We start from the raw sequence: 18,184 nt of genomic DNA, 5'->3' as shown, positions 1-18,184 counted from the left end.
GGAATGGAGACATCTGCTTCAAGGATCAAGACACCCATTTGAAATTCGTACAGACCATAGCAATCTTAAAGTGTTACAACAAATGGAGTGCAGGAACTCCAGACAAGCCCGATGGGCTTATTTTTTTGCTCAATATGATTTTTATATTACCTACCTTCCGGGTAGCAAGAACATATTGGCAGACGGTTTATCTAGAAGTCCATCTTCTTTCATCAGTCCACCTTTTGAGGAAGAAGGAATGTTCCCAGAAGTCCGATTTGTACATTCAATCTCAAAGTTTCTTCAGCAAGTAAAAGAAGCATCAGTAGAGGCTCTTAAACCCCTTCCCAGACGGATAAGAAACAATCTAACCAAGAAAGAAGGAATGTGGTTCCATCTAGGAAGACTCTTTTTACCCGATGCTAAACTACAAGAACGAGTTCTTCATTGGGGTCACGATTCTCGGATCGCCGGGCACAAGGGTTTCACTGCCACATCAGACCTGATCCGACGGATGTTTTGGTGGCCATCCATGCTCTCTGACATCAAACAATTTGTTAATTCCTGTCCCATCTGTGCCAGGAGCAAGTCGATCCTTTCCAAACCGGCGGGGCTACTTCTACAACCCAGACTACCAACTACTCCGTGGTCACACGTCTCCACAGATTTTGTAACTGATCTTCCGTTATCACAAGGATATACAGCAATTATGGTTACGGTTGATAGCTTCAGCAAGATGGGTCATTTCACCCCGCTGAAGGGAGTACCTTCGGCTCCAGAGATGGCACAGGTATTTCTCAGAGACGTTATTAAACTCCATGGTATTCCGACTACCATTCTATCTGATAGAGGCTCTCAATTCACTTCAACATTCTGGAAGACAGTATGTAACCTACTAGGGATAGAAAGAGCTCTTACCTCTGGTTACCATCCCCAGTCAAATGGACAAACAGAGCGACTCAATGCCACCATGGAGCAGTACCTCCGTTGCTTTGTCAATGAGCAACAAGACGACTGGGTGTCACTTCTCCCCTTGGCCGAGTTCTCGTATAATAACACGGTACACTCAGCTATCAAGATGTCACCCTTCTTCTGCATTTATGGGCAACATCCCCGATCCTTTCCGCTGGATAAGATCCAACCTTCTAACCTACCAACGGTGGATTCTCTGTTGGAAGACATCCACAAGACCCAAGAGACAGCTATTAGTAATCTACAGGAAAGTAGAGCCCGATACAAACGCCAGGCCGACCTACACCGCAACCAAGAGCCTTACTGGCAAGTCGGGGATAAGGTCTGGCTCTCTACTAAGTACCTACCCAGATGGACTCATCCATCAAAATTGGCCCCCAAATATCTAGGTCCATATTCTATCACTGCTAGGATTAACCCAGTAGCTTTCCGATTAAAACTGCCTCCTCAACTCAGCCGAATCCATCCAGTATTTCACTCTTCCTTGTTGAAACCATATATCCCTGACCTTCACCACCGGAAAAAGAGGTTCCAGATAAAGAGCAGGGAACCTGACCCAGAAGTCTATGAAGTAGACAAGATCTTGGATTCCAGGTATTATAGAGGCAGACTTCAGTACTTGATCCGATGGAAAGGATACTCTCAGGCTGAAGACTCCTGGGAACCCGTGACCAGTATTTCAGCTCCCAGATGTGTACGGCAGTTTCATGTCCTTCATCCCGGTAAACCCGGGGTAGGTGCCCCTAGAAGGGGGCATACTGTCATGAGGACAGGACGATGGAAGTTTTGGACAAGGTGGAAGCGCCATTAAATTACCCTTCACGGCGCCCTGTGCCGCGTTCTAGCTGTTACGTTCCGTTCTCTTCTTATTGAGGCTAGCCACGCCCCCTCCCTGCGTTGCAACTGTTTCTTGTTCGTCGCCTACACTGGTTCCTTCGGTTCCTGTACCTTTTTGGGTGCTTACCTTCCGTCTGGATATCCTCTCCATAGCGCCTTGGCTGCCGAGTTATATATTTCCCATCTTTGGCGGTTTCTTTTCTTTCTGTTATTTTTCTCCGTTTCTCTATCTCCCCTCAGCTTTTCCCTTTCAGATTACTCCGCCTCCTTTTCTTAGCGTTTTCGTTTACCCGTTCCTCTGGGGCTTCGCCACTTTCAGTCTGTTACTCTTATGGCTCTTTCTGGCTGTGGGTACTTCCACTCGACATATTTTCTTTTTTCTCTTCGTGCACTTTTGGGGTGAGTCTCACGTAGTTTTCTCGACTACTTTATCGGTAGTTTCCTAGGTCTTTCTCTCCTGTTTTCTCTTTCTCCTTACCTGCTACCGATCCCTTCTAGCATGAATGAATGAAATTGAAATCCCCGCCTTCTCCTGTCGGATGCTGAAGCTGAAATTGAATTCCCCGCCTTCTCCTGTCGGTTGCGGAAGTTGGATCTATTACTTGACACTTACCGGACCTTCTGCTACAGAACCTGCTTCGATTTCCCTGTAGCGCCAGTAATTGCGCACCTCAGTGACTGCCTTTCCCTCGAAACTGAAAGATCTTTTGGACTTCCATCCAGCCTTGTGAATCTTCCACTAATTCAGGGGTTTTTTCTGCCACTGGCTTTTTCCCCTAAACAGGCTGTGCAGGGAATCCCCCGCCTTGGTTGTTGTTGCCTTCTTATACAACCACTGTGGCGAGTTCCCGGAACAGACCGTATCTCTTCTCAAAAAAAAAGACCCCAGATCGGACTACGACATCTGCTGAGGCTGAAATATCTTCCTGCGAATCTGACTCCGAATCACAGGTGAGCCCTATTGTTGACAATTAGTAAGCGTTTAATCATGTTTCCTCCCGTATGAAGAAAGCCACACAATTCTTACCTGGGTAGTCATCTCCTGGTCAGTATCAATGCTGGAACATTACAGCGCTTGGCGAGGAACATCGCAACCTGCAAGGAGAGAAAAGACACTGGTTAGCAATATAAAAGGGGAAACAGCGCTGCGCATCGCGCATTCCTCACCGGACAGCATCGCACACACCGCGCTTTCGCCTACCGGCCCATGCTCATCTTCAAACTGCATGACAACACCAAAATACCTTTCCAAACCTAAAAGGAAAGAAGCAAGACATTATTATTCAAACTAAGAGAAACATAACAACTGCATATAAAGACTGTAAAGCAGCAAACCTGCTGAGTCACAGCAGGCCTGGATTCCCACTGGGGGGGCTTGCACCAGTGAAGTAACTTGGTCGCTGCTCGCCCGCCACATCTATGTGCCCCTGCCACGAGGAGCAGGAAGAAGAATCCACCTCTTACAATATTAAGGTGAGGAGAAGGCCCAAGGGGGAGGAAGGAGATAAGGCTAAGGGAGTTGGGGAAACAAAGACAATCTGGTATTGAATCCAACTCTCCTATATCGCAGACCCATCTTTAACCAGAGGCCTTACCAAGAGACCTGAAGAGGGTTCGAGAGTGCAAATCATCCAACCCGGGCTGGGTGGCATCCCCGTGGATACCAGGTGAGCGTAACAGTTATCTGGTTCAAATTCAACACAGTTCCATTGTAACTTCCTTTCAGCAAGGAATGAGCAAACTCCAAAGTTACCTTCCATAGATTCACAAGTATCACAGTTCACATCAGAGGGGTGTCCCTTTCCCAAGTTCAAATCTCAACAAATGTTTGTACACAATACTGTGGTCTTGGTACTCCCTTCCCCAAGACAAATGTTCTCCAATTTCCACTCTCAGGGTTCCATTCCCCAACAGTCACTCACAACAGCTGAGATTGACAAAATTCACAGGCCTTTAAAATTCAGAGTTCACGAGAGAACACAGGGTCCGCTTCATCCCTTCCTTGGTTAATTTCACCAATGGTTCACACCTCTTAGTTACTTGTCAACTCTTTCATGGCTTCTGGTCTAGGCCAAGTTGTCAGACCACACAGTCCACCCATCACAATTCACACAATCAGCAACCACATATCTTGCTTGTGATTGGAGTTTAGGTGTTAGCAAAGTTGACCCTAGGAAAATGGTCTAGGTGCAGTTGTCAAGTCACACAGACCACCCATCACAGGTCACGCAACCAAAAGTCTCCCATAGCTGATATTCAATAGTTCTCAAGTTAAAGTCTTTAACTTTGCTCTGGAGGTGTCTCTTTGGCAATTATGGCGTTATACAATTTCTTTTGTGCAGGCTTATGCAGCCACTTTTGCCAAAGTCATCAAAACATACAAGTGTTCACTGTGTGGGCTTAGTAGCCCCTCTCATCTCGTTCAACGTTCAAGATTTGCAAATGTCCAGCTTTTCATTAAGTTCAGTATTCAAGATTTCAAGCATTCCGCTTTTCAAACTCAAAATTGCAAGTGCCTAAATTTTCTTCGCTATGTTTCGGTATTCAAGATTTCAAGGACCCGGCTTAACAGCCCCTCCTGGAGTGCCCCCCAGGTGTCCACTGACAGGTACCGGCTGCTCACTGTGCTCAGAGAGGCACAGCTACACCTCACTGATGAGACCAGACTAGGCCGAAACACGTGTCTGAGGTTGCTGTTGCTACTCTTGTTCAGAAGAGATTTGCTAGCATGTCGTAGCTGGACTGTCTTTGGGTGGGACAAAGACTGATATGTATATGGAAATGTCTCTTCTGTGAAAAACTCAGTGTGCTAAAGCGTGGTTGAGACTCTCCCAGGGGCCATCCACCCAAGAACAGGTCAATGGGCTGTTTTTGTGCTGGTAGAGGGACTCCCAGACCTTCTTTTTCATATCATATCAAGGCTGTCCTTTTTTTAAAGTGAAATGATCCATGCCTCTTTTAAAACCAGAAAGACAGAGGATTCCAACAATGAGACATTAATAATCCTGGTAATCCAGGGAATTAGAACTTCTGAGTCTTTGACAATATTTGATGGGCATACGACCCCCAAAACAGAGGTAGCTTTCATACCTTCCAAAATTGTAAGCATTTCGGACTCAATTACTTGATGAAAAGTGAACAAAGGGAGAGCCTCATGGGATCCCTATGCTCAAATCAGAGTCTCTTGGGGTGCCTTTATAGTGGCTAATTGAAGATTAGGAGGCTTTCATTTTTCTAAACATAAAGCAATGTTTTGTTATTGTGTCAACATTCTTCTGGCAAATTCCTCTTGAATAGCCTGGCACCAGACAGCACAGTTTTCAATTTACAGTCTAGTGTTCTTCCCTTCCAGTTCACAGAGAATATTAAATATCTCATGCGAACTAGAATTGGCCCTGAGAATTCTAGAATTATAATTAAGATGTTTAGCAGAAAAAATTGCTTGTTTATATGCTGAAACTGCCGTTTTAGAATTCATCACACTATTCCGGCAAGGGCTTTGTTCTTCCAACCTTTTTTCCTGATGGAGGGAAATCAAATTGAAAGGCGGGGTCCTGGGAGTCTCCCTGCCAGACATTAGTCCTGGTTACGAGAGACTTACCCAGAGTCTTTAGCTCACTATCTTTCACAGAGAAGAAATATCCCAAACATATCAGTCTTTGTCCTGCCCTGGGGCAGTCCAGCACCGAAATGCTAGGCGATTCTCCTCTGAACAAGAGTCCCAACAGCATCCCCAGACACGTGTTTCGGTCTGGTTGGACCTCATCAGTAGGGAGGAGCTGTGTCTCTCTAAGAATAGTGAGCAAGGGGTCCACGTCTGGATTCCCCTAGTAATTTCGGGTGAGACCCAAAGTTATTTGAATATGCAAATTGACAAGGGGGGTCCTGGGAGTCTGTCTTCCAGACATTAAGTAACTTTGGGTCTCACCCTAAGTTACTAGGGGAATCCAGACGTGCACCCCTTGCTCAATATTCTTAGAGAGGCACAGATCCACCCTACTGATGAGGTCCAACCAGACCGAAACACGTGTCTGGGGTTTCTGTCGGTACTCTTGTTCAGAGGAGAATTGCCTAGCATTTCGGTGCTGGACTGCCCCAGGGCAGGACAAAGACTGATATGTTTGGGATATTTCTTCTCTGTGAAAGATAGTGAGCTAAAGACTCTAGGTAAGTCTCTCATAACCAGGACTAATGTCTGGCAGAGGGACTCCCAGGACCCCCCCTTGTTAATTTGGAGGGAAATCAAGACATTATTAAACCAGTTGGATTTTTTGCTGTCCCTTTTTATACTTTTTAGCCTCAAAGGAGAAAGAGAATCTACTGCCTTAGAAGTCGTTTGTTGAAATTGGGCCACAAGATCATCGATCATCATAGCTGATGGCAGGTTCAGAACGGTAGGCAAAACCAAAGATTCTAAATCTAGGAGAGTGATCTTTTTTTTTAAATTTCTAGTCTTTTCTGTTTTAATATGGTGAAATACCAGCCTGCCTTTATTCAAAGGAAGAGCAAACTTGAACATAATGAAATGATGGTCCGACCATGGACATGGGGAGGCCTCAGTGAGAGTGATGTTACGGGTCAAGGCCCAATCCAAGATTTTACCATTGAAAGTGAGGGTCCCCCAAAAAGGCATTTACAACTCCCCAGTGAGAGTGAATGATGGACACACCCCAGATGGGAATGAGACCAAGACCAAGTGCGTGTGAAGTCAAAAAGTAAAAGTTTATCCAAACCAATATAGGGCAAGCAGAGAACTCTGCAAACTTCGAGAGCGCTCTGCCAAACATCAGCAAACATCCACATTTTGTTACAAAACCACGTCACCTATGACGTGTGCGCTAAGGGTTACATGAATCAATGAGATTGGGCAGTGAGGAAGGGCAGATATAGATCCTTAGGGGCTAAGCTCCAGGATTGGTGCGGCTCCTTGATGGGTCATGGTGATACTTGTAGGTCAGCTGGACTCATACATCTCGACTATGCTAACATTTGCCCTTGTGGCCACACATACTCATACCGTGTTAAGTGTAATTCATGATGCCCTGTAAATCCTACAAATCGTTATTCTAACATCACAAGAAAAATAACACATAAGTCTAGGTGTGAGTAGTTCATCATTTTAAAAGAAATACTATACATGGGGTGAGCAATAGGTGAGCAACTTTCATGGGGTTAGGTGGCTTATCAAGGGGCACAGGCAGGGATGCATCTATCGTTCCTCTTGGTTAGGGCTAGTGGGGGACACCCTTGTAGTGTGTTAATATAAGAGAAAATATATGGCCTCTATGGTCAGTCGGGGTTAGGGTGAACTGGGGTACCATCGGGTCAGAGGGCACTTAGCCGGTACTTAAAGAGGTGGTAGGAGGAGAGGCTTGTCACCCATATTTCTTCAATCCAAGTCTGGGGGTTTAGGAGTGTGCTCGGTAGGTAAAGGCACAAGGGAAGGGCGAGGGGTTCCAATTATAGCATCACATCATCCGCAGGGCCAGGGCTTTACGTCTCAGCCTGGCCAGAGGGGGAGAGGAGGTGGGGGCTGCGCACACAGTGTCACACGAGAGGGGAGAAAAGGCTCTGTATCCTGTTGGGCCGTACATTGTTTATGACCGGGGGGGGGGGGCACACATGGAGCATGCATACAAACGAAGTAGAAATAGGTTAGTGCGTGCATTGGTACGTTAAAAGGTGTGTGAAGTTCTGATTACAATATGGGGTGCATGATTCAATGCTCAGGGGTTACATGTATGCTAAAAAGGACACTCTATTATACAGTTGACACACATCATAATAAACCATACATATTACGTTACTAATTGAATATATTGGGAATCGTACATTTTTAGAAAATCATTAAGTGTATATTGAAATCGTACATGGCTCAGTGTAGTCTGTAATAACCACTAGTCCCTGCCCAATGATGAGGGGCTTGAACACACAATTCATGGCTCTGCACACAATCTGGAAAGGGTGAGGGTCACCTTATTTCAATATATACAATCAATCTCGTGGCATACAACTACAGGAGTTATTTTATGGTCCCTTCAGAGGGATTTAGCTGCATGGGTGAAACAGGGTGGCTGGACTGTATGTGTATCCGGCACTTCAAACGGAGAACAGGGTTGGGGGGCTATCCACAGCATATGTCATGAATGTGGGGTCTGCCAGGGGATAAGACAAGTGTTATGGAGATAGCTTGCTTTTCTCAAACCCCAGCTTTGGTTCAGTCATCTGCAGGTCAATGATGGACTGTGGAAGGTGAAAGATACAGTGTTTGTCATGTAACTTGTTCGCGCCTAGTTTACCGTGACAACAGGCCTGCAGCAGGGACGCCGAGGGGAGGAGGGTGAAGGAAGCGCCTGGCTCGCTGTGCGTGGTCAGGAGGGGAGAGCTGCAGCCCTGCAGACCGCTTGTGTTTGTGAGGCCTGAGTTATTATGTTCAAAATGGAGTCTGAGCATGCCACAAAATGGAGTCAGGTATCATGCTGCTGGCGGAGTGTTGCAGCCATATGTGTCGACCCGCAGCCATCCCACATCCCTGGCCAAAAGCACATGGGTGGCTGTTAGATGAGTCATAGTCTGCGCATTGGTGAGAATGAAAGGGAGGGGGGCCTTGAAGACCCTTCCTTCCATACATTCTCCCCTTTCGTTACTTATGTAACGAATATTGTAGTTCACCCAACCTCTTTCGTCCTTCCTCCTCAGCCACTGCTTCGTCCCATGCTGGTGTTCCCTTTCGTGGCATCCAGGCCCTGCACACCCCCCAGAGGCTCTGTCCAGCTCTAGCATATTCATCAGGAGTGCAGGTCATATATATACACCCACCATCTCCCTCCAAGTCCACCCATACTTCCTTATACCACTCTAGTGTGCGGGGTTCCTTTATCGTAGTATGGTATAATCTGTCTATGTACCCATCATAGTACAGTGGTACCATTCTATATTTCGGCCCAGGGTCCTTTCCTGTTTGTACCTGTACCTTGTGTGTCATCTGCATCACTCCCTTAGCGTTGCCCATTGTCACCATCATCATGGCACTGTTGGGTACTGCATCTGCGCAGCACCGAAGTCCTAGCTGGCGCACACAAAAAATCAGGAGCAAAAAAACAATGGTGGGTATCAGTGACGGTCATCCCGAGCCAAGAAGGTACCCACGAAAAAATGTCATCGAACCATGAGCTGGTCTGCACCCCTCCTTCTTCCTTCATCCGTTCGCCAAGGTTGTGCACGGCTGCAATAACGTGCAAAAGAGTTCCATTGTCTGCGTCTGCAGAAGGTACAAAAGAGTAACGACCGTCAACAGGTCTTGGACCTACCTGTTCTGCATCATCATTAGTCGTAGGGCACTTAGCTCCACCTTCATTACGTTGAATCCTTCTTCGGTGTCGTTGGCCAGTTGGATCAGCTCCCAGCGCGTAATCTGGAGCCAATTTGCTTTGGCTCGTGCTTGGATACTTGGAAAAATGTTTCAGCGGAATTGAACAACCGGAACCCGTCTGGAATTTGCACCAAAAGTTCTATGGATGCCTTGGATATGTAATTGGACGACCTTTTTTTTCTGGATATTGAGCTTTGCGTGTTCTCCGCGGATAGGATATACACTGGGGCCTCATCGGTTGGTTGTCAAGCCTCTGGTTCCTGGACGGCTGACAGCCCCTTCCCATCTTGAATATGACTTTCAGGGACCACCATCAGGGTGGAATGCAGCGTTGCCAGGGAGCACGTGCCCCTCCATGACTGTGGGAGGTTCAAGTATGCCTGCTTACCACAAACCCAGTATGTATCCATTAATGCAGCTGTCCCTTTCTTCATGTCCAGAATGATGAGCGTTTTGTTACTGTTCTTGTTTGTGCCCATGTTTATTTTTCCTTCTCCAAGAAAACACAGTTCGTACGTAATTTCCTTTTGCAGCTTCAAGGGCTTTTCCAGGGCTGTTACCCAAGTGAGTTTTGTGATGTGTTGGCCCATATCAGAGCACATGTTTTCTCGATCCACTGCAACCTTTCGACTGCCAACGCACTTAGTGCCTCTGCCTTGCATGTGATTTGGTCGTCTTGCCATTTATTGTCCGAATACAATGTTCCTTTAATCACTAAAAATGGCTCCTTCTGGCACACTTTCCTTTGGGTCTTGAGTGGCATGTTTTTTCGTTCTGTAGCATTTCAAAAGAGACGGTGTGTGTCTGGAAGGTGTTCTTTATTCTACATAATGCGAGATGAAGGAGACATTGGGCATCTGCAATAGGTGATTCTTGTGGCAGGAGTACCTTGGGGATACCCGAGGCATGGGGGATAAGAGAACACACGTAACAGCTCTCATTAGTTGTTTGCTTTGCAGTGGAGCTCATGTCTGCGTACCATTTATTGGACTGGTGCGGGTGTTGTGGATCTTCTATTGTGTCTAGCCCTAACCCGGAATATTCATCTTACTTTCTCCTCCCCGCCCCCTTCTCCGTCTTTTCTTGCCTTTAGAATGTTCTGTTTCTTTTCCTGCTTCATGCTGCGTTAAGGGTGTTCCCCCATTCTCCCAAACATTGTACAGTGCAATAAACCTTTCAGCCATCTTTGCATTTTCTTGATTCACACTTATGGGGGATGCTTTCGTATAGTGGTTTCAGATAGTTGTGTCGCAGTTGGAGTGGTGGTGTCATCATATAACCAGGGTATATCAGAAAATCTCTGATCATTTAATTCGGAAATATTATATTCAGAGGCATTGTATGGGGCAGTGGGGCGTGCTCTTACATGTATATCACTTTTACTGTTTGTATGCCGTGTGCCACTGTTGTGTTTCCCGTGTCCCCAAATTAGTTTAAATCCATCCCATATGAGGTGGGTTCCTTGTGTTATCATGCTTGTCCAATTGCCTCTCCCCTTATTTATATCTATTGATATAAATGCTATTGCCCAATGTGTTACCAGTCAAACATAATTGAAAAGAATATCACTGCGCACACAAAAAAACGCATTCCTTCCATACACCATCTTGATGTGCAGCACAGTGTAATATACCTGTTTAATACCAATAGCCTCAATAGCTCTGGTGAGAGCATAGCCTCACTATCTAGGTAATTTCCAGCCCAGAACTTGAAGCCTCCTAACACCATAAGGAGGGACACAGTTTTTGATATCTCATTACAAAGTGCAAGAAATTGTTCTTCAAAGTGTGGCATTTTATGAGGTGGCCGATAAAAAATCAAAAGAGAGATGGTTGTAGTGGGATCTAAACTAAGTTTCACCACTAGAGCTTCCCAACTGTCTGGTGAGACTATTTTAATTGAATGAATCTTCAAGGAGTTTTTATAGAGGCCACCCCTCCTGCTTTAGATGAAATGCGATCAACCCTATAGTAATTGTAGCCTTCAGGAGGCCACTATACACATAGCATGAGTCGCAGCTTTGTGCAACCATGTCTCTGTGATGGCGAACAGATCGAATTGGGATTCTGCCAGCAGATCCGCCAGCTCAACAGAATGTTGCACCACAGAGCGCATATTTAATAGAGCTACCCTTTAACGCGCTGAGTCCACTACTGAAGATTTGGGATAATCAATCACATTCCCCTGTATAAAGTTAGAGTTATTAATAGAAACACTCTGATGGGGTTTAAAAGCCATGGATTGGTTTGGTATAACACAAGCACCATCCTGTGAATCGGGGCATTATATTTTAAACCTAGATTCCCAACATACAGAGGAAATTCCAAGTCCTCAATATGATCATTCAGAGAAAAAGCAGTTACTCTGGTGATCGATCCAGAAAGAGGCCTAAGTGCCATAGTGCTAGAATCCAAATCTCCACAAATAACTAAATCCAAGGCACGGTGAGCAATACAAGGTACAATTGGGGGTAAGAAATTAAACAGCTCCACTACATCATAAACAGCATGAGGAGTAGCATACAGCCAGATGGTGATCGATCTAGAAAGAGGCCTAAGTGCCATAGTGCTAGAATCCAAATCTCCACAAATAACTAAATCCAAGGCAGGGGGAGCAATGCAAGGTACAATTGGGGGTAAGAAATTAAACAGCTCCACTACATCATTAACAGCATGAGGAGTAGCATACAGCCAGATGAAAAAGATTTAGGTGCGTGTGCCTTCATGGGAACAGGGCAACACGCAAGCAATTCTGAGATATGGAATGACTAGGATTAAATACACTCGCGCCAACAGAATCTGCATTAGCCTGAGAAAGGTCATATAATACCCAGGACCATGGGTGAGAAACATGCTCATCCTTTGGGATACTAACAATATTAAAAGGCTTTTGGGGTATAGCAGGCACAGTGTCTGGAGCTTGTGCTAATTAAGTAGAGGATTGAATTGGCATGGTAGGTGGGCTGAAAAGCCAAGTAGCGTGCAAGGGTTTTGTCGCTTTTTAATTGGATCCCTGCAGGGGTTTTGTCGCAGTCATCTGCATTCTAGCCACAGAGGCGCGGGCAACGAGAAGAAAATAAGCAAAGCGCTGCAATATAAAATGCAAAACCTGATGCAACAAGTCAAAGAAAAGCAAGTGAAAAATAGCTAAAAACCGAAAAAACTAAAGTAATGTCTCTGGCAGTAGTCACAGCACGAACCGGCGGAAACCAGTATCACCTTACTGGCGTGCTGATGGGCAATTAAATACTGGCCAGAACTATGAGCGCTGCTGGGAAATGTAGTTCTTGAATAATGGCAGATAAGAAATGCCTGACAAATCCCTACATGAGTTTTTGGGAAGGGTATGATTATATGATATGATATGGCATTTATAATGCGCCTATACACAAGTGTTTCAAGGTGCGACGAGGCAAGGGAGGGGGAACAGAGGGAAGACAGACAAAGATCTTTCTAGGCCAGGTGCCATTCAGATTGCACAAATGCAACGGGAGGGGGGGAAAAGAAAAGTGGGGGTGGGGTGTTTCAATATTCAACGCAGGCAACACAACTAAAATCGTGAAAAGCTGTCAAGCAGTCTTTATCCCATAAAACAAATCCACTCAATACCCTTAATGCAACAAGTAGCACACGTGCACACAGAGCACAAACACAAGCTGGAGGAGGAATGGCAGTAGGGAGAGGAGGAGGGGTAGTAGGAGGAAGGGCAGTAGTAGCAGGGGGAGAGCAGTAATAGTAGTGGAGAGAAGTGGTAGTAGTAGTGGGAGGGAGAAACAGTTCATATTAAAGGGTGGAGTCAGGAGAAAGGAGGAGTGAAAAATCAGAGGGACACAAAGTTGTTGGGGAGGAGCAGGTAGAGTAGAATGGAGCGGTAAATGTGGACGTGAGTGGAACATGATGAATCTTACTGAGTACCTACATGGCATAATCCCTAACTTTCCCATTAGAACACTAACATCTGTTGAGCGATGGGGAAGATAGAAAGTCCCGGAGGGAGATAGAGAACCTGCTTTTAGGGTGAACACCCTAGATCAAGACAGATATTAGATGGGGTCAACCGTCTCTATCACTAACCAGGGGTTACAGGTGCCTGAGATATGTCTCGGTCATGTGGGGGTATGGATACCCTTCAGGCTAGTGTGGTAGGCCTACCATGGTCAGAGCCAGTCCTTACCCAGAGGTGGATGTGAGATTTGAGAGGGCCCCATCTCCTGCCCCTTCCCTGTGTGCTTGGTTGTATTACAGGAGTACCAAAGTCAATCGCCCCATGCCTACAAAGCACCATTCTTGACAGTCTCTTTCTCTTTATATTTCAGGACTTGTCACCGCACCAGCAATGACACAGGTAGAGAGTACCCCAGAGAAACCCATACTTACAAACAAGTGGCAGAATCAACTGAGCTGCAGGATGGAACAAGTATGCCGCTATGCGACCCACTCCTGAATAAATATGGCAAACCGAACCATGGAGCGCTCCTCAACAATCTACCCACCATGAGAGAACCCACACAGGCAGTATGCCAGTGCAAGCTCCTGGTGTGGAACGCTCATCAAGAATGGGACTAATTAAGACATTATGCTGATCTGCAGGGAGGCTGCACAGTGGCACCCTCAGAAATCCACTATGCTTGGAATGACGGGATCACCCTCACATGAACTGTGACATTCATTGCGATGGGCCACCATTGCTGAGGATCCCCTGTCCTGCAAACAGAAAGGGAACACAGCTCAGTTTTTTTGCCTGTTTGTAACACGTCCCCAAGGGAGAGAACAGCCACAGGTTGGCCTGCGGAACCAGGTGATGAAGTGAGCCAATGGAGGAGTAAGGGGGAGGATAGGTACCGGGAAGGTGCAGGTTATTCGGATGAGGTCAAGGGTGGATCAGGAGTACCAAGAGACCAGCTGGAGGAAAGACAGAGGTGAGAGCGTGGATGAGATTAATGAAAGAGTGTCCAAGGTGAGATATTGATTAGTGGGAGGGATTGGCACTGGAGTTTGAGCGACAGAGGTGTGCGAGTTATATTGGTAGCGGGAGAGGAGACAGTGAAAGGAGAATGTCTAAGGAGGATGTGAAAGTGGGTGATTGATAGAGAAGAAGTAGGTGGAGTGAATAAAGATGCACCAATTTGTTATGAGAAAGTTTTAAAAGGCTTTGAAGGAAACAAGCACACCTGGGTTGCAGTTCGGGCTTTAAGTTGAATGTTAAATGCACACAATAAATCAAAAGGTTATCTGATGTTCTCCCACAAACAAGAACTAGGGATCAAAAGGGATTCCTCTCTTGTTCAGAAATCAAATGTACGCATCACTGGCAGCCATGTATAAAAATAGCAGTTTATGACTAGCAATGTACCAACACATCTGCTGGAAACAATTTCCCACTTCATCTCAAATGCTGAGCTGCTATGAACATATGTTTACATTAAAATAGATTGTTTAACTTTCTGCAGAATTTTCTCAATACCTCTTCGATCAGGATTCCAGCAGACTTCAGTTTCTTTAGGAATTTTTGTCTCCATGTATAATGGACATTCTTTTGTGTATGATGCTCATTCTCATCTTGCACTTTATCTTCTTCCTGTAAATCTGCCTCATAAACAAGGGCGAAGTCTGAAAGTAGTAAAGAGAGCATGCCTCACAAATCATTGGTCAACACACCAGAGTAAATTGTACAATTAAGGACAATGTCACTACAAAACAGTGAAACCATCAGCCTAATACATCAGGATATAGAAAGTACAGTAAACGATCTGCAAACCACTAAATGCCCAAGCTTCAAAACCAACAGCATGTGTATTTCTGCCCATATCTTGCACCTGAACATGCTCTCTCTTCTTCTAGCCACTCCCGAATTGTGTTCTTTATACAAACAGAAGCAAAATCCCTCAACTCACACCCTAATGGTATCACTTGCCTTGCTGTACACTCCCCTATTAGCCTAAGCATCTAAAAGCTACCACCTTATTCATGCCAGGCTTGGATCCTAACATGCTCGCAACATCTGCATGTCCCTTAAGTAGCCCCATTTCTATTGACCGAGATGTGGCTTAGACATTACAGGCTTGTGAACAACATGCTTCCCTGTCACCGGAATTCCCCAACCTTAGATCAAACAGTAATACCAAAAAGTAGCACGTATGGCAACTTTATTGAAGGTGACCTTCTGGCACTTCGTATTCGAATATCTTAATCTCCATACATTTATCTTGCAAATTTCAATATCCCCTAAATTCTAATGATTCTCTGGCCCCTACCCTATGAGTCAACAGCAACTGGAAAAATGAACTGACATATTTTGTGATTCCCTTTTAAATTAAGACTAGCGCACAGTGGCGTAGCTGTGCTTTTCTAGCATATCCCCAGTTGTGTGTCTGTCCGTTCCATCTGTATACCCGCCTGCATTCTTGTCTGCCTGCTCCATATTGTGCCATCGACCAGTCATCCCTCTGTTGGCATCTTCATACTGTCTCTGTGACTGTATTTTGTTTGTTTTCATCAACCTTCATCATTCATCGAACACCATCTCACTATGTGCTTTCAACTGTGTTGCCATTTGGTGGAGAACATGTTGTAATAGATTTTCACAGATAACATTAGTATTTTACATATCAGTGGAAGAATTTAGAAAAAAAGTTAATGTTACTTTACTGTCTGTAAAAAGAAATGCATAAAAGGTGGGAAATAATACTATTAAGATTACTGTAAACACGGAGTGTACATGAAATATTAATGAACAAATATATTCTCTCACATTGCCAAGGAAACCTTAACTCAGACCACAACACTACTAAAGAACACTCACTTTAAATATAAGGCAGCTAACATCAGGAGTATAAACAGGGCTGGTAAATTAAATATATATGAAGAGAGTCTATCACACTACAAATGAAACCTTAACTCACCCCAATAGTTCCCAACTTGCACTTCAACTGTGGTATACTTCTGATATTAACTGCCTTATATTTAAATAAGATGTTGTGATGTAGTGGTGTGGTGTGGTGCAAGTTATATTTCATTTGCAGGGGCTACATTTGTGTTTAAAAATATTTAATTTACACTCACTCCAGATGATAATTGTCTTACATTTAAAATAAGTGTTGTGAAGCAGTGGTGTTTAGTGAGTAAAGTTTATATTTGTAGCGTGTGAGAGACTATGTGTATGAATATTAAATTAACTCTCAATATTTATAGTAACCTTAATAATGGTATTTCCCACTTTTGTAGACTTTCATTTTTATATTTAGTACTTTAACTTTAAAAAAAAGATTTTTCACAGATTACTATATTTGTTTAGGCTACCGTGTAGGTGCATATTACTGTATTGTGGTGAGGGCTTTGCGTGGCATGGGGATTGTGACAAAGGGTCCGGCTAAAGTACGGGGTATGCGTTTTGCTGAATGTGGCAGAGGGTATTGCTGATGTTGATGGGTGTAGATTGTAGCAGAGGATGTGGTTTGTGAGAGAGGCTAGTAAGTGACATGTGAATGATGGCACAGGGTGCGTATGGTGGCATAGGCCATTGGTGGGTATGTGGGGATGGTATTGTGTATGGTGGAATAAAATGAAGGTGGTGTGGATAAGGGTACATATGGTATCACTGGCTGATGCCAGATATGTGTGGCTGGCTTTAAGCATCAATCCAATGCCAAAAATACTGTATGTGAATGAGTAACTACAAAGCCAAAAGTATTGTTTTTTTTGCCAATGCCTGTTTGATGAGTTTGAGTCTTACGTTTGTATATGAATTTTCCCTTTTAATTAATGAGATGGGAAGGTATGGCCATTAGTTTGTAAGTGAACAACTACAAACGCCCTTTGCCAATGCTTGTTGGAATAGTTTTCAGTCTCATGTTTGTGTATCGTAGTTCACGTTATGAAACAAGTTATAAAAAGGTACAACCATTTGTTTGTTGATTAAGTACAAATGCCAAAACTATTGGCTTGCCAATGCTTGTTTATCTCCAAGTATTGATCATAGTAGTTGTTATTTTAAATTGCTATATTGCACTTTACGAAAGGAGATACAAAGATATGCCCATTTGTTTATCAGTCAACAACTACATACTCCAAAACAGGGTGGTGTGTGAACCTGTGTCACACTGGCGCTAGGTAGTTGCGAATTTGCACTCAGTAATCTTTACTATGTTTGAAAAAATTGGCAAAAACGTCTCATTGTTTTATAGCATGGTGATTTTAATTGTACAGTTCAGCCAACATGCGTTTTGACCTGACAGGGGTCTTTTTCAAGGCTGTGGCGCGTATACTTTTTGTGCAGCATTATGAATGATGTGTTGATAACAACCAGTCTAGTGCGAACCGAAGCAAATGATTTCTGAAGACACTAATGTTAAGAGTGTCAAGTTGAGTGGTTTGGTGATGTGTGAGGAGTCGTGTACCATTGTGGTGCAAATAGCAATTTTAAGTACGACATGCATGATGATTGTATTGCACTAATATATGCGTTATGACCATTGAATGTTATAGGGTATATAGAAAGTACAAAACAAACATTCAACAACGCTATACATGTTTTGGTTTTTGATGACAGTTATATACAAGGTTTGTCAAAGCGTAATTAATTCATATCAATCACCGGGTGCGCCAAGGAGAAAGGTAAAAGGCAGGGAAGGAAGAGAAAGCTTGGTTAGAAATTGAAGGTATGTGAATCGGGACAAGTGAAGTCATGGAGGTTGTGTCAAGTGCGGGTAAAGGTCCTTACTGTGTGGTAAATGCGAGACAACATGAGGAGTGTTGGTTGGGTACTCCTGTGTGGAGCCTCTTGTTAAGTAATAACCTGTAGAGTAAGCATACAATGTGTGTGGTTAAGTACAGTTAATTGCACTGTGATTAGCAAAATGAGAGGAGATACCTCTTTATGACAGACTGGGCTATCGGGTAATATGCTGTGGCATGGGTGCTTGATTTAGGGCAAATGGGTGGTATGCTATGGCTGTTTTAAACTGTGTTTGGTAGTTTATTGTCAAGGCGAGCACGGTGTGGTGTGCTCAAAGGCCTTATGTCAATA

The 18,184-nt window shown here is 44.4% G+C and overlaps 1 protein-coding gene across 2 annotated transcripts in view; it reads right to left on the bottom strand.

Annotated features, from left to right (window-relative positions):
- ANO7 (anoctamin 7) overlaps positions 1-18,184 on the bottom strand; it is a 1,967,083-nt gene that overhangs the window by 1,595,286 nt on the left and 353,613 nt on the right. For both annotated transcript variants that reach the window (XM_069618104.1, XM_069618105.1), the window contains exon 4: positions 14,624-14,769. In XM_069618104.1, coding sequence (XP_069474205.1) covers positions 14,624-14,769 — 146 coding nt within the window. The remainder of the gene's footprint in view (positions 1-14,623; positions 14,770-18,184) is intronic.

This window comes from Ambystoma mexicanum, chromosome 10 (genome assembly GCF_040938575.1).
Source record: "Ambystoma mexicanum isolate Mex_15411 chromosome 10, UKY_AmexF1_1, whole genome shotgun sequence".
NCBI lineage: Eukaryota > Metazoa > Chordata > Amphibia > Caudata > Ambystomatidae > Ambystoma > Ambystoma mexicanum.
This window is presented reverse-complemented; position numbering and strand designations above follow the sequence as displayed.